This window comes from Cupressus sempervirens, chromosome 11 (assembly GCF_028749045.1).
Source record: "Cupressus sempervirens isolate cs-2001-9-10 chromosome 11, ASM2874904v1, whole genome shotgun sequence".
NCBI lineage: Eukaryota > Viridiplantae > Streptophyta > Pinopsida > Cupressales > Cupressaceae > Cupressus > Cupressus sempervirens.
The window spans coordinates 363,611,001-363,628,598 of NC_143128.1; the positions used below are offsets into that span (position 1 = coordinate 363,611,001).

Here is a 17,598-nt window from a genome sequence, read left to right on the forward strand (position 1 = left end):
GGGATGGTACACACAAGATGGTGTACTAATATAAATATTCCTTGTTAGAGGATAGACCCTATTAGGATTTTGTTACAACATTAAATACATATGAGTCCCTATTAGGAGACTTTGAATCCCTATTAGGAGATTCCAACCATGTTAGGAGTTATGCCAACCCTATTAGGAGGTGTGGAAGATAGTTAGTCCCATTGCCCAAATAGCTTGGAGGGAAAGACCAATGAACCCACTATCCAAATGATCTCTGTATTATTCCTTGAAGAATAATAGAACTATAATGTACTTCCTTCCTCTAGATCTATCATGTCAACTGGATTTCTACTCCTTTTGATCTTGTAACTAGATCATGAACTATGCATCCAATAATCCCTTGGATCACTTACACGCATTCAATCAACATTCTGCTCCTTTTTGTACTTCACAAGTATAATGCACAATAGATATTTGATTCAATTACAATTAAGGAAAACATATTTCCATTATACCATACCTTCATAATAATTTCTTGAGTTGGCCTTAAGGTTTTCCAAACTAATTAAAATAAGATATATAATTAATTACAATTACACCAGCACTGTCATCTCACAGCCTATACAAAATTTTACACGTACAACTCCAGGTCTTGCACACTTGTTGAAATAATTTCCTAGTTGTCCTCTATCACTAGCTAATTGGACATCACCTCATTATATCTTGACTAAAAGATATAATACAAACATCAGAAACTTCCAAAGAGATGCTCTGTGTATGCACTACTCACAATAAATCAAACACAACTATCATACATCTTTGATTCTAATGTCCTCTTAACCATTCCATCAAGACACTCTCAGGAACATGTCCATAACTATGCATCACTTAACCCTTACTCATTTACTGCACAACATAAGATCTTTGACTGCTATTCTTCCAATCTCTATAGAACTATTTCTATGGTGACATCAATGAAAAACATAGTCATGAATGTAACATATCAATACTCTACAATGCTTAGGATACTCCCCCAATGTAGTATCATTAAAATTCATGTTAACAATCTCCCCCTTTTTCATTGATGGCAACATAGATGAAAAACTATCTAAGTTCCAAGAATACCAAGTAAACTTTAGTTGCTACATTTTTTAGCATCTTTACACAAATCTTTCTAAATCTCTCTAAAAAGATATCTCTCCCCTATTACTTAGGATTACTTCTCATTAACACTCTCCTCTATGCCTTAGGAGACATTTTTTCATGTTTATCTCTCCCCCATTAACGTCAATGTGAAAGGTGTCAATCATAATACCAATTTTGTTAATTACCTGCTCAAATTATCAACCACCTCAAGTGACCAAAGAAACTATTCAATACCATATACCAAATACCAAAAGTCTTTAATGACTTAGTACTTACTAGAAACTCCCCCATTCAGGAAGCACCAACATAAAGTCCAGTCAAATAATAGTGTTTTGCACCACTGAACTGATGCATTCTTTGCATCTCCTACTTAGAAGTAGCAAAGGGCATAACCACAAGCATACCTCTTAGGTACTCAAATGTATCTTTCAAAAAAGGTTTCATAAAGATATCTACAATCTGATCTTTGTTACTTACATAATCTAATCTGATCTCTTTTTCTATTACTTTCTCTCTGAGCACATGATACTTAATTGATATATGTTTAGTTTTAGAATGCAATATAGGATTCTTAGATATATTCATTGTACTTGTGTTATCATAGTAAATGATAACATGTTCTTCAATCTCAATTTTGATATCCTTCAACATCTACTTCATCCACATAACTTGATTATAGTTATTTATTATTGCAACATACTCTGCCTCAGTTGTGCTTTATGAAATATAATCTTGCTTCTTTCTTAACCAAGAAACCAATCCTCCTCCATCACTGGTGCTCTTTCTATCATCCATAATACTTTCCCAATCAACATTAGTATATGCAAAAAGTGTGAAATCATTTAATCTGTCATATGAAATTCCATAGTCAAATATCCCTTTTATATATTTGAATATTCTCTTTACTGCTGCAAAATGATATTCTTTAGTATTAGCCTAAAATCTAGCTACTATTCAAACTACATTTTCTACATCTGGTCTTGTGTGAGTCAGATACTACAAACCTCCAATCATTGATCTATAATTATTTTGTTCTATTGTAGGTGTCTTATCACTACTAGATAACTTATGAATTGTTATCATGGGTGTACCAAAAAGTTTACAACTTTTCGAACCAAACCTTTTCAACAAGTCTTTTAGGTACTTATTTTGTGATATGAATATACCATCATTATTCTGTGCAATCTACAATCCTAGGAAAAAAATCATTTCTCCTATCATGCTCATTTCAAATTCATTCTTTATATCTTTATAAAATTTGCCACTAGCTTCATCAATAAAATCCAAGCTTTGCCAAGTAACTGTCCAACCTTGCATACCAGGTTCTTGGTGCTTTCTTTAGACCATAAAGATATTTCTTCAATCTACATACCATGTCTTTTTCTTCTAATACAGAAAAACCTTTAGGCTTCTCAATATAAACTTCTTCTTCTAGTTCTCCATTCAAAAATGCAGATTTGACATCCATCTGATAAAGCTTGAATTTCTTGTTCACTACATAAGCCAGAATCATCCTCACTTCTTCCATTCTTGCTATAGGTGCATATGTTTCCTCATAATCAATGCCTTCTTGTTGTGAATAACCTTTACAAACAAGTCTATCCTTGTTTCTCACAACCTCTCCTTGCTCATTCATCTTATTTCTGAAAAATCATTTAGTTTCTATCACATTCTTGTCCTTTGGTCTAGGAACCAATTCCCATGTATCATTCTTTATTATTTGATCCAATTCTTCCTTCATTTCTTGGATCCAATGGTTATCCTTGACTGCTTCATCTATCACTTTTGTTTAACTTGAGATATCAAACATATCTCCTTATTTACTCTATTCCTTGTCATTACTCCTTTGTCCTTGCTTCCAATTTTCTACTTAGGAGGGTCATTCATTATCATATTTCTATTAGGGGTGGAAGTTGACATCTCAACTCTTATTTCTTCTATAGGTTTAGATCTCTGCTCTTCTCCTTGTTCAATAATTTGTGCATCATTTTACAAGTCATTGTTATTTTTAAGGAAGACTTCAACATTTTGTCTAAAAATTGTAGACTTATCCAATTTCTTCATCTAAATTATAATCTATCATATTTTCTTTAATTCCAAACTTCACACCAATCCTCACATTTACACACTCAAAAATTGTCTTAGTTCTATAGTTAAAGCATATGTAAGCCTTACTTTTCAAGGAGTGGCCAAAAAACATACCTTCATCATTTCTTGGATAAAAAACTTACCAATGTGATCGGCTCTTAATATAACATTTTCTCCCAAATATTATGAAATATTTGACTAGTTGTGAATGTTCAAACCATAGTTCATAATGTGTCTTGTCCATATATTTTATGATTTGTACCTTTTTCAGAGTATACACTACTTCTTTTTAGGGTGTCTTAGAAACATCATTCTAAAATAGCATCACTCTAGATGCCTCTGCTATAGATTTATGTCTTCTCTTAGTAATCCCATTTTTCTCATGTGTTCTAGGTGCATATAGTTTTCTTTTGATTCCATTTTCTTCACATAATATGTTAAATTCTCTAGAGGTAAATTCTCCTCCTCTATCAGATCTCAAACATTTAATCTTAAAACTAGGTTCATTCTCAACTCAATTCTTATATATCTTGAACTTCTCAAAAGCTTTTTATTTCTCTTTAATAAATACTACCCACATCATTCTATTGAAATCATTGACAAAAATCATAAAATACCTTTCACCATAGAATCCTTTGGTTCTTGCAGGTCCACTTAGATTTGTGTAAAAAATCTCCAACTTCTCTATGGTAGTAAATTTCTTGCTAGGAAAATACACTTTCCTCTACTTGGCCAAAACACATTCCTTGTATTGTAATGTTAGTAGACTTAATAATATTAGGCAAATCTCTCACTGCAAACATACTACTAACCTTCACAATATTATCAAAGTTTATATGAAAAAATCTTATATTCCATAACCAACTGTTATCAATCTTTTCTACCAAACATGTCATCTAAGTATGACTCAACTAAAATACATTACCTCTAGATCTAGTGCTAGTTCCAATCATCTTACCGTCTCTATGTTTGATAGTGTAGGTCTTCTTAGTAAACTACAACTAATAACCTTTTTCCACCAACTGTCCAACACTAAACAAGTTATACTTCAATCCATCAAAAAAATAGATATCCTCAGTGTTAGTTTTACCATCAAGAGTAATGGATCCAATTCCTATAATATGATAGGCTACATTGTTACCAACTCTAAAAATTCCTCCATCATGATCCTTGAACTTAACAAACTATTTCATATCACTAATCATGTGGTGTGAACAACCGCCATCAATTATCCAATCAGATTTCTTTTCAACTTGGGTAACTAGAGCTCTTTCTTCTTTAATTTATTTTTCAAGATCATCTTACTTGATAGCCACAAATCCTAATCCATCATCACTTTCACTCTGACCTTATCTCTTCTAGGATTAAATTTTCCTTTATACTTTTTCTATCTCTTAGGACATTTAGATGCATAATGACCAAATTTATTACAAGTCCAACATTTAAATATTTTCTTACCATCCTTTTTATCTTCTCATCAAAAGGGCTATTCCTTCCTCTATCTTCTTGTCCTCATTAGCTTTGATGCTAGTAGAAAAATCTTCATAGGTGCTTGCTCTCCTTGTCAAATTAGATCAAATGTTTCAGGCACTAAAGGTTGTTTTGACTATTGGAAGTTCACTAGACTATCTTAGATCTTCTTTTTTTGATTCCAATCTACCAAGAAAGGTTTCCTTGGTGTAATCCTTAGTGTAGGGCATCACTAGTTGTATCATCTATGCAATTGGCTTGAAAGGTAGTGACAAAGTTTTCAAAATCTTCCATATGACTTCATCATCATCTTTGGTTCCACCATGAGATTGGATTCCTGAAATTATTTCTAATATTCTATCGATATAACTTCTTATAGATTCATCTACCATCATCTTAGCATCTTGATATGCACATATCCAACTTTGTAAGCTCATTCTTTTTCATGATCATCACCTTCAAAAGTAGATTCTAATGCTTTCCAAATTTCATCAAATTTTTCAAGTGACTTTACCTAATTGTATCCATTCTTTGGAAGGGTTAAAAATAGAGCTTCTCTTGCTCTCATGTTACACATGAACAAATCTCTTTCTTCCTCATTGTAATCTTCCACCTTTGATTCTTTAATTATTTTCTTCTTTCCCTTTGTTAAGATCCAATATCTCGAACCCATGCACAATAGACGAGTCTTCATCTTCTCCTTCCAACTGTCATAGTTGGCCCCATCAAATCTAGGACTATCTTTTATGAAAATATTTTCCATCAATCTCCCAAAGTTGTTAAGCTTAACCTTCAAGGACCTAATGCTCTAATACTAATTGTTAGAATATATAGTCCACAGATATAACTGTGAGGGAGGGGGTGAAGAAATTATATAAATAATATCATCAATAAAAAAATTTAAACAATATTAACCATATGAGTAAAGTAAACTAAAACCACAACAAGATACTCATACATAATAACACCAAATATGTTAATTAGGGAAGCCCTTGATCAGAGGGATGACCTAGTGTGGATGTTACCCACAATATCATGTAATAATATAAATATTCCTTGTTAGAGGATAGACCCTCTTAGGATTCTATTACAACATTTAGTACATATGAGTCCCTGTTAGGGTTAGGAGACTTTGAATCCCTATTAGGAGTTGTGGAAGATAGCTGGAACCACAACCCAAATAGCTTTGAGAGAAAGACCAATGAACCCACTATCCAAATGATCTATGTATTATTCCTTGCAAAATAATAGAATTGAAATGTAATTCCTTCCTTTTTCTTTGTCTTGTCACTCAGACTTATGCTCCTTATGATCTTGTAACTAGATCATGAGCTGCACATCCAATAATCCCTTGGATCACTTACACGAATTCAATCAACACTTTACTCCTTTTCACACTTTGCAAATATAATGTACAATAGATACTTGATTTACTTTCAATTAACAAAAAAATATTTCCTTTATACCATACCTTCATAATAATTCATTGAGTCAGCCTTAAGGCTTTCCCAACTAATTAAAATAAGATATATAATTAATTACAATTACACTATCATTGTTGGCTCACAGTCTATACAAAACTTTACACGTATGACTCTAGGTCTTGCACACTTGCTAACATCATCACCTAACTATCCTCTATCACTAGTTGATTGTACATCACCTCATTATATCTTGGGTAAAAGATATAATGCAAACATCAAAAACTATGAAATAAATGCTTTGTTTCTACACTGCTCACAATAAATCAAACACAACTACTGTACATCTTAGATTCTAACTTCATCTTCTTAACCACATCATTAGGACACTATCAAGAACATGTCCATAACTAAACAACACTTAACCCTTACTTAATTACTACACAACATAAGATCTTTGACTATTATTCGTCCATTCTCTATAGAACCACTAGTATGTTGACATCAATGACAAACATAGTCATGAATGCAACATATCAATACTCTCCAATGCTTAGGATACTCCCCCAATGTAGTATCATCAGCATTCATGCTAACACATATGATCTCAACAATAATAGCACTGTCCAATGTAACACCTCTAGCAAACCACAAGATGTGTAATAATTCCAGCCATATCTCTATTTTCAAATAGAAATTGATAATAAATATAGTTTGGTCTTCCACCAATTATATAAAAAAATCTATTATGTATTGCTCTTGCAATTTTTAAAAAATAACTTAAACTGTCTTCACACCTATGTGCATTCTCCTCTCTTTTGGAATAACATATTTGATTCAATGTATACTATTCCACAATTATGTAGAGTCATAAAAAAGGAATTGAGACTAAAAGGATTGAAATCAAAAAATATTTATACCGCATACCATATAATTGTATTTAAATTCAGGCGCCAAACACCATTATAATTTTTGAAACTAGTGATGGTTTAAAAGGAGTATTTGTAGCTAATATTTCACAACCTCTTCTTTTGTAAAAATAATAATAGTTATGTAACTACTTTGACAATAATCATCAACCTCTCCACAAAAAAAGAGTCAGTGAAGTTGCTCCCACAATAGACAATATGATTTAAAAGTGACACCTTTCCCCTTGCACAAATCACAAACTTACATAGTAAAAGTTCATTATGGATTGCCGATAGTTTAAACTCTCAATATCTTTTTTCAATCATGCATCTATTGACAAACATATTTCTTTGTACACTAGTACATTTGACCTCATTTTTTGACCAATATTGGTTGAAATTTTGACCCAGGTTGGTTGAAATTTTCACCAAGATGTTTACCAAAGTTTTTCTTGTCAAAATTTTGACCAATACATTCGTCAATATTTTTAATTTTTGGTGGCCCTAATTTGTCAATGTTGGTCAAAATTTCAACCAATCCATTCATCAAAATTTTTTAATTGGTCAAAATTTTGACCAATCCATTTGTCAATTTTTTTTTGATTGGTGGAAATTTTGACCAATGCTTGGTAGAAAACTAATAGGCATTGGTCAAATTTTCCACCAATGTTTGGTCATAATTTATTAGCATTGGTGGAAATGTCCACCAATGGTTGGTCAAATTTTGTTTTAGTTGGTCGAAATTTTGACCAATGTTTGGTAGAAAACTAACAAGCATTGGTTGAAATTTACACCAATGTTTGCTCAAATTTTTTTTTATGCTGTATCAAGCAATTGCTTCTTATCCAAGCTATTTAATTTGCAACCTTTTCAATCTCTGCAAAGATAAAGTTGGAGTAGAAATTTTTTTCTTTTTGAAGGTGTTATCTGATTGTAAAGTGTCCATTCCATTATCTGTTCAATGAACAAGACATATCTAGTTCAATAGATAATGGAATGGATGCTCTACAATCAGAAGACACTTTTGAGAAGAAAAACTCTCCTGCTCCAACTTTATCTTTGCAGAGATTTAAAAGGTTGCAGATTAAATGGCTTGGATAAGAAATAATTGCTTGATACAACATGGAACAAGGAAGAAAAGTGCGTCTATGATATTGGAACCATCTCATGGAGAATTTGACATTTTCAAGGATATGGACATATTTTGGGTAAATGAATACTCAGACACTTCAAGATTCCATAATGCATAATGTTACAGAGAAATCACAATAACTGATGATAATAGAATCAAAATACTAAACCACATTTTCTGGTCCATTAGTAGGACCCGACTTTGAGATAACCATGGTCTAGTGTCTCTATATTTAGATTTCATTCACACTCATTTGAATTTTTTATTAGTAGTTTTCCTAAGATAGATTGTTTAGTCCTTTGAAGAATCGATTAAGAGGTAATAAAAGGGTATTTCAACCACTACAGATTGCTCCTTGGCTATAGTTTTATGAGAAAAATATTTACTTTCAAATGCACAATGATAAAAATGCAGCAATAAAGAAAAGTCATGGTGATTGAAAGAGAACCCAAAGATAGCATCTTTGACCAGCTTGAGATCTAATGACTCAAAATCTACTATCTTGGGGCTCAAACAATTATCCAACAGGATATTACTTGCTTTAATGTCTCAATGCACTATTCGGACACTGGATTCCTCATGAAGATAAGCAAGCCCACATGTAGTTTCGATGCAGATATTGAGCCAAGTAGGCCAGTCGATGTGGATGTCAAATCTTTTATTGCCTGATAATTTTTGCATTGATACTATGTGAGTGGATACAAAATAATGCTTACAAATCAAGGTAAGTGGGGTGACCATATATTGTTACCGAATAAAGCTTGTGCAAGAATATTATTTTCTAGACATTCATAGACCAAAATATGATGATCTCCTTCTACACAAAATCCATGCAATTTAACAAGGTTCTTATGTTGCACTACAAATATTATAGCTACTTCATTTATAAACTCACACTTTCCTTTCTTAGATTCAGATGACAGTTGGTTCACTGCTATTAATTTACCATCTAGAAGAATGCCCTATTCCATAGTCAAGAACAAGAAAAATAAGATAAACTTTAATCAGAAATCTAAGGATAGAAATGATTTTTAATTGGCATGAGCCAGGAGAAATTAGTAGAAAGCATAAATAATAGAAAATCCCAAAGATGCCACAAATAACTAGTAGCACCAGGGAAAATCCCAAAATCAAAATTATCAAAAGCAATTATTTCTACATAGCAACATTTGATTTGCAAAAATATAACTTCATTACAGACAACTCATATCCAAATTACATCCCATTAAGACAAATTGCATATGGATTATGCATTAAATTAAAGATCAGAAATATGTGATTTTAAAAGTACATACCTTCAGGAACTCAATGAACTTAGTTACATATTTAGATGAGGCCATGTCATAGTTGTAGAAGTCATATACAATTGGTGTCACAATTGCTAAGTAAATGAGCTACAAGGAAGCCAAAAAGTAATACTACTCAATACAATGTCTAGAAAAAAATGCAAGAATTGACCCATAGTTAGAATCTAGTTGAGGCACACTAAAAGAAAGACAAACTAGAAAATAAGCTGACAGACTACTGCCAAAGATGAAAAGAATGCCTCCAATACCTTCTATGCCAATAACTACTATTAACAAATGCTTAAACTGAAAGTGAAATGAAACAAAATTAAAAACATTAAAACCACCAAAACTCTACTTTTATTATTAGTATTGTAGAGACTTGAGAGCATGACTTGAGGAGCAAACTCCCCACTTGTGAAGAATACATTTCAGCAAATAATAACCAAGACATCTACATGAACAATACTAAGCCATAGGCTTCTTTCCCAACTTCATGTTTAATTGAGGATAACAGAAAATCAAAAGATTATGATGGTAACTTGTATGGTCTCAAAAGACATCACTTCATGCACAGAGATTGAAACAATTGATAGTTAAGAAAAAATAAAAATAATTTAAAATAGGTGAATATCAGCTCACTTACCTCAACTTCTGGTAACTGAACACCCCGAATATTTGTGACATGATTTTTAAACAATGCAAACTTGGGTTCAAAAGTTTTTACAGCCATTCCTCCATCAATGCCAAAATCATTTATCCTATATTAGAGTTCCCATGGGATTGTAACTTTAGAATAAGTGATTTAATAGTGAAGAATGCTTCAACATGGAAAAATAATTTTTAGATAATAACAGTGCACATACATTACATCAACTACAAAAGATTTAATATTATAAAGCCAGATCAGTACAGAAAACATAATAAATTAATAAGATCATTCAGGCTATCTTGTAAAGATTGCCCTCAAACTATTCTTGATTACTTATACACATAAATATCTTAACCAGTTGTGGATGGATCCTATATTGCTATAAAATGATTAGGCTGCCCTAAAACTATTCTTGATTACTTATACACAAAAATACCTTAACTAGTTGTGGATGATACCTTAACACAAAGTGACAAATCACTTCTTGGGACCATCAAAACATCCTTTGATCATGATATAGTCATCCTTCACAATACCATAGTGAGGAAATCAACCCATTGGAGTGATATCCTTCTTAGTCTGGTCAAAGTCAATGACTGCAATATGAGATTCCTAGTCTCGCTTGCCAATCTTATAGATCTTCTTATTCATTTCAGTATGATTATGGTATCCATTCTGCCCAACCCTGGCAATAGTAAAGGAAACTCTGGCTAGATGCCAAGCACCAATGTAGTCAACCTTTCACAAACCTCTATGTGTTTTACGAGGCAACCTTGTTACACCCCACCTAGTTACAACACCTTCATACCCTTTTCTCTTTGTAACACCAATAACATCAATCATTTCATCTTTCTATAAAAGGGCATCAATGGGTACCTCCTTCTCAAAAAATTTGTATGCATAATCTAATTTTTCTAGGATTGTTCCACCATTTACTTGGATTTCCATTAGGTGAGCCTTCTTCTACTTCAACCCTTTCATCTTCTTCACCTGCAAAATAACGTAAATATGAAAATACTACCTATATGAGTAGCATTTTTGAATTAATTAAAAATATTAAGTCACTTTCCATGATCAAATCCAAATTGTTACACATCATAACACAAGAATCCGCTTCTAAAATTGAAAGCTCTCTAGATGAAAAGCTTGGCATAAACTATTGCTCTGTCCAAATCAAGACTATTGTTTTCACAAAACCCTCCATGTAATAAATTTGTATTAGTATTGTCAAAAGAATTTCAAAAAAAAAAAACACCAATCTTGGGATCTAGAGAAACATACCATTGCCAACAATAAAGGTGCAAGCTATTCTACATGTCATTTGAGAAAATGGGCATTCACCAACAAATGTTTTATATTTGTTATAACTTATGTTTAATAAGAACATAAGATAAATTGTTTAAATGTTGTAGGTCGCGGAAGTGCTTCACTAATTCCTAGATGAGGATAGTCTTTGTTGGTTTGAGGATCATAAATTGAATGACTCATCTATTGTTACTGATTTCCAATGTGTACCTGCACATAGGATCCTTTGTTGGCTTCATATTGATCTGCTTGGATCTGAGTGACCAAGTATTGAAGCAAAGTGTCTGTGGTATCACAAATTTGAGACATAGTGAGAAGTCTCGCCATGGACCTATGTTGATGTGGCTAGAATTTATTTCTAGATGTATTTTATATCCTATTGCACATTTTATATCCTATTTTATATCCTATTGCACATTTTGACTCACCCTAAAAAGGTTTTAAATCCACAGAGCTATGAAAATATGGAAGCTTATATGATGCTTGAACAACAAAGTAGGGTTGTGTCATCCAAAAGTATGTAGATTTGTATTTAAACAAGAAAATTATTGCAGATTTTGATCCACACCAACTTCTTTCTACAATGAATAAACTGAACTATATATTTTTTAAAAACTAACACAAATCCATTAACTTAGCATGATTACGATTCATGATAAACAATAGAATAATTTTTTTGGACTCAAATCACACAACACTCATCATTCTATTTCTTTGAAAACTTGACACTAAAAGTCAAAAAATTGAAACAAAATTGCAACTAAATAATCCTAATCTAAGCATAAGATTATATAGTACAACAGGAAGAGGAGAGAAGATAATGCAAACTAAGGCCCCCAATCTTGAATTTCTTGCACTGTAGCTATTTTTGTCAGTATTTTTCTCTTCCCTTATCGAAGGGAAACCTATTATAACTAGAAAAATATCCATATTTAAACAATATAGGGAACTGCAATTTAGGATAGCTACGGCCTATCAGAAACTGGTATAGGTCCTAAAATATATATAATACCCATTGAGGAAGCTAGAATGGCAACTAAATACTCCAAAATTTTAGTTTGGAATATATAATACCCATTGAGGAAGCTAGAATGGCAACTAAATGCTCCAAAATTTAGTTTGGTTTCCACTATAATAGAAGGAAAAGTAGACAATGCAAGTAGAGGGGTCCTGCCTTTAGTGCTTAAAACTTAGGGGACTCAAAGTGATGCTCGATTCCTTGGAACAGCCCTTCAGTCATAAATTTTGTTTCATAGATTCAAAACACCTAAAATGTTTTAGTCAGTCTATTAAAAAAACCTTAAAACTATACAAGATGTAGTCATGCGTCGAACTTTAGTGAACTAGACAGTTCAGGGGAATGGGCTAGATGATGGAGGTGTGTGTACTCAAGTGAGGAGGTCACAGAGAAAAATTTGGAGTGTTTGGATTTTACACCTCACTAGATAAATATATAAGATAAATGATGGGTTTCATTAACCAAAATTGGTGTCTAAACTTGTTGGTGACCTAAAGTGCCACCTTTGCCTATATGTTTATAGATTCCTCAGAAATAGCCATATACTAACTACATGTGTAGCCAATCTCACAAGGAGAAACCTATGAATTCATTCCAAAGCACTGATAAAATGTTTTTATAAAGAAAGAGAGCAAGAGAATTGGGAAATATGATAAGAGTTTTATAATAACTAGAAAATAATATGAACATCTTTTAGATGACAATATTAGTGCTAGATTTTGGACTAATAGTTTGATATCAATATGCAACACTTGGAAGTCTCCTAGGTAGATTAGAATTCAATAGAATCAGTATTTCATAGTTGTTTGACACTGGAATACTGATATAATAAAGGGAAAAGACCTACTCAAGCATCCTCCATAGAGAAATACTCCTCACAAATTTTATAGTAAAACAATGAATGAAAGATGATAAAATACCTTGATCTCATTCTTGATATCACCTTCCTTTTGAGAAAAAGTGATTATTCTCCAATGTCCATACAATTTGCACCTATGGCTATCAAATACCTATATGGTCATCATACTCAACCATCAGCAAATAATGCAATTTTTTTAATTGGAGAGTCTTAAAAATGTAATGTTTTGTGCAATTAAGTTACAATTCAAATTACTGATCTGCATTTTATTAGTGAATGTCTTAGAACAATGATGGTAGTCAATGCAATAGTTCACATTTATTTAAAAGAAATGCTTGTCTTAGAATAATGCAGGTATCAATTAAATTGTTCACATTTTTTTAGAAGTAAATGATATTTTAACTATCTATATATGATGATCATAGAGTACTTTGTTAAGAGAATAACCACTTCAGTTCACTTCTAGAGTATATGTTGAGCCTAAAAATAGAACATAAAATCTCATCTTGAAACAACTAAAACAGTCAGGTATTAAATTCTCCATCTACCATCAGCTTACCCTCATAATTGCCCTAAGTAGAAAACTCAAAATATCCAATAGAGATTACCTAGCATGTCTTGTATTAGAAGCATAAGCAATCATCATCCTTAAATAACATTTATTTGTGAGGTTGACATTGTGCATTAAGGAAAATTTCTTTTGAGTGCAAAGGGCTGATGCTCTTACAGGATGAGGCCAAGATCATGCCCCAAGCAAATTGGGTAGAAGGGTAGTCACCCTAAGACATTAGCTAAGCTTAAAGAAGTAATTATTCAAGCACCTCATGCGTTGGTTGTAAAATAGTAAAATGCAGCAATGAAGATGTTTCTTATCCTCCAATAAATAAATAAATATCCCAATATCTACAAATACAAAGCACTTATAAAATGTTAGGAATTAAAATAAGGATACATGTAGGTAATTGTGATCTAGCCTTGAACTATGAATGGTCCGATAAAAATATTACTTATTTAGAGCCCAGAAAAAAAAATTGCAAACTCCACACAAAAATATAATAGTTGATATTTAGGAAGAATTTTTTAAGCCACTGCAATAGGAGAGCCTGAACTATGTCAGAAGATCAAAAAAATGCTTTGTCGTAAAATGTTAAGGAATAAAAACCAGGTTGCATGAAAGTGACTCACAATCTAAATTTATCTATGAGTAGTCTTGCAACATGTTATTTAAAAAAAAAAAAATTTAAGAACTTTTCTCCCTTAAAAGAACAGCTAATGTTTAGAACAAATTTTTTCAGGAACTGCTAAAATTAAACCCTAAAACTTTGAAGCACTCACTTGATAGGAAAAAGTTGTGTCAATGTTAGAACAACTTTAATTTGGGAAAAATAAAACAAATAGTAGCTAATAATCTTGTGATGTGCAATGCTACTAATGTACGATCCATAGGGTTGTTTGACCATTAAAAGATACTACTTTTAATCAGAAAATACTGCAAAGGAAATCTAGAAAACCCTTCATGCAACCTACGATAGAAGGCACCCTTCAACAAGACAGGTCCAAAAAGTTCAGAACAAAAGATGGCTTAAAAATATGTTAACCTTCATAATGAATACATAACTCCAATCACTCCTTTCTATATCCAACATGCAATCAAGTCCAGCACTGCCCCTTCCCACTAGACAAAGATTTGTATGCAAGTCTCTTATGTGCATTCATGAATCTACTGGGTAGTCTCAATTTAAAAATAAAAAAATATCTAAAAGACTCTAGACAAACAAACAACCACCAGAATGCACATATGTAATAATTCATTTGAAATTGGAAAATAAAAGCAACTACAAATGATAAATTCAACACACTTTGAAGTGATCCACGCAATCTACCGGTCCGCTTGACTTATTTCCATAATAGGAATAGTTTATATCTAATAGAACATTTGCTATGGAAGTTGTGTGCCATGTGTGATTTAAGAAATCTAAGAGGGAAAGAGACTCTAAAGCCTCTAAATAGGAATGGCTTAGTCCCTGGCAATGGAAACCCAAGTAACCAAATACCTTCAAATTACCAACTCCTGTGCAAACACAAAAAGCGATAATGTAGATCTCTTGAAAGAATCTATTCATTCCATCTCCTCTCTTTCTTAATTTGAAAATGAAAGAATGATAAAATTATAAATTTCTTGAGAGCTGGAGACTATCAGGATGGAAAAGTTATGATTCCCTCCCTCCATGGGCTAAACTACCACCTTTGTATCTCTCATTCCCTTCATTAAAGACTAGACTATCATAAAAACCCTCAATAGACTAGGATTAAGTGATCATTTTTCTTAGACACCTCATATTGGCAGAAGAAAATCAACAGTGTAGTTGTTAACTTGCCATGTATCACTAGGCTTAATATTGAAAAAATGACTTTGTTCAGAATGGAAAATGCCATTTCAATCCTAATCTGAATACAAACATATTAAGCTAAATAATAAGTATCATAACCTTAACATATTGAGAATTTAATAAACAATAAGAAAATAATGTAGGAAAAAAATAGAATGGAAACTTTTCATTGATTATTCCATAACAACAATGGATTATAGGAATCAAATTTACAGGAGATAGTTGTCATCAGAAATTGCAACTAACAAAAAATTAGTAGACTCTAATTTTCTCCCTTAATATTTTGAAGGACTTACAATAAACGACTGTAATCAAAAGATGTTTTTTAAAATTGTAACCATTTTTCATTGCAACTCTAAAGATGACCAGGTGGTGGTTCTTCTTTCATACCATCTAACAAGAGTCAAAAAATGTGCAGGCATATAAAACATGGCACCTGCACTTGATATAGCCCAACATGGAGAAGAAACTTTCTAGTTTGCACTATGATTACATTTTTATAAACATAACAAAAAAGAACAATAATTGTAACATAGCCAAATTAGAGAGTAACTTCTCCCGAACAAGAACATTGATCCAAAGTTATATATGCAAAGAAAAGTTCATGGCTAACTACCATAGGGTACAACAAAATTGAGAACTCTTAATGTTTTAAGGAAATTATCAGATCCTGCATATGGTTATCATTACCTATTTGTGGCAACAAAAAATGGAAATCAACAATGTTCTCAAATTTAAATCATACCACTTTAGAAAAGGTTAGTGCAGAACCAAGGGCTGAAGAATGCAAAGTGAAGCGATCCTTTCAGGAGAAGCCTTGTTGTCATCGAATCATGACCACATACCTAGATCCTCTATCTCAATTCCTAACCTCGGTTGCCTCCTTCATTCGTGATTCTCGCAAGATGAAGGAGACATGTTTGGAGAAGGGTTTGGCCAAACATTCAATTGTCAACTCGAAGAGCATCAGATTGACTTATCTTTAAAACAAGCACTCAACCATATGCCAGGGTTTCATTTTAGAGGGCTTGCCCTACTATTCTAATGGACAAGCTGTATTTTTTTTTTTCTAGTAGTAATATCAACCTGAGGATTTGGATGCAAGAATGAATATGCAGCCTATAGCAATGCCAACCCCAACTGATAATGAAAAATCTATATCCATATCCATATAGCTATTATTTCAACTTGTACTCCCAAGTTGGCAATGTAATCAGCATAGGCATTGGCCTCTCTATACACATGAGAAATAATTACTTTCTCAAAGGTATTTAAAATTGACCTAACCTCTTTAATAATAGTTGCAATTGTCCATGTGGGCTTGTTTTCCCTTGAGGCAATTAATTATATTTTGGAGACGCCTTGACCTAAAGATAAATGCATTTCATAACTTATAGAAAGTTTCATAAAGAGGAGCATCCATGTGACTAGATTGGCATTAATCCAACCATGAGGAGGGCAATGCCGAACAATGTTCTCTTACGTTCTACTTAATACATTTTGTGTTGAAATCACAAAGGAGCAGAGCACCTTGAGAAAAATCCTTCATTGCTTATATTAGAATTTTTTCTATAGCACATTATTTTGAATATGTGGAAGAAATGACTTATAGGAAAAAATGTTGGATATATCCCTGCAATCATAAGACTTTGAATTCTTGGCTGCATGAGTTCATTAAATGCCATTTTTCATAATCTAAACCCCAATTTTTATTACAAATAGTTGTAAATGCATCTAACTCCAATTAAGACAAGGATATCATGCAGAGGAGTACTATTCCTATTTATATGTCTCAGCTTGTCCCATGCAATCAAATAATAGTTAAAATTATATATAGAAATATTTTGAGAAATATTTTGAATGGTTAAATGGGGAAGTCCATATATTGAATTACTAATTTGTCTTACATATTTTTCAAATTTATTTGCTCATTTTTACTTCCTAAACATATAG

At 32.3% G+C, this 17,598-nt stretch overlaps 1 protein-coding gene and 1 pseudogene across 1 annotated transcript; both read right to left on the reverse strand.

Annotated features, from left to right (window-relative positions):
- Positions 1-2,301: 2,301 nt before the first annotated feature.
- On the reverse strand, positions 2,302-10,343 carry LOC149529579 (uncharacterized). Its single transcript, XM_089808163.1, has 5 exons — positions 10,288-10,343; positions 10,068-10,182; positions 9,638-9,727; positions 9,431-9,529; positions 2,302-2,355 (listed from the first exon to the last, which is right to left on the reverse strand). The coding sequence occupies exons 1-5, from the start codon at positions 10,341-10,343 to the stop codon at positions 2,302-2,304; spliced, it is 414 nt and encodes a 137-aa protein (XP_089664289.1).
- Positions 10,344-10,532: 189 nt separating this feature from the next.
- Positions 10,533-11,705, reverse strand: LOC149529580 (large ribosomal subunit protein uL3-like; annotated as a pseudogene).
- Positions 11,706-17,598: the final 5,893 nt, after the last annotated feature.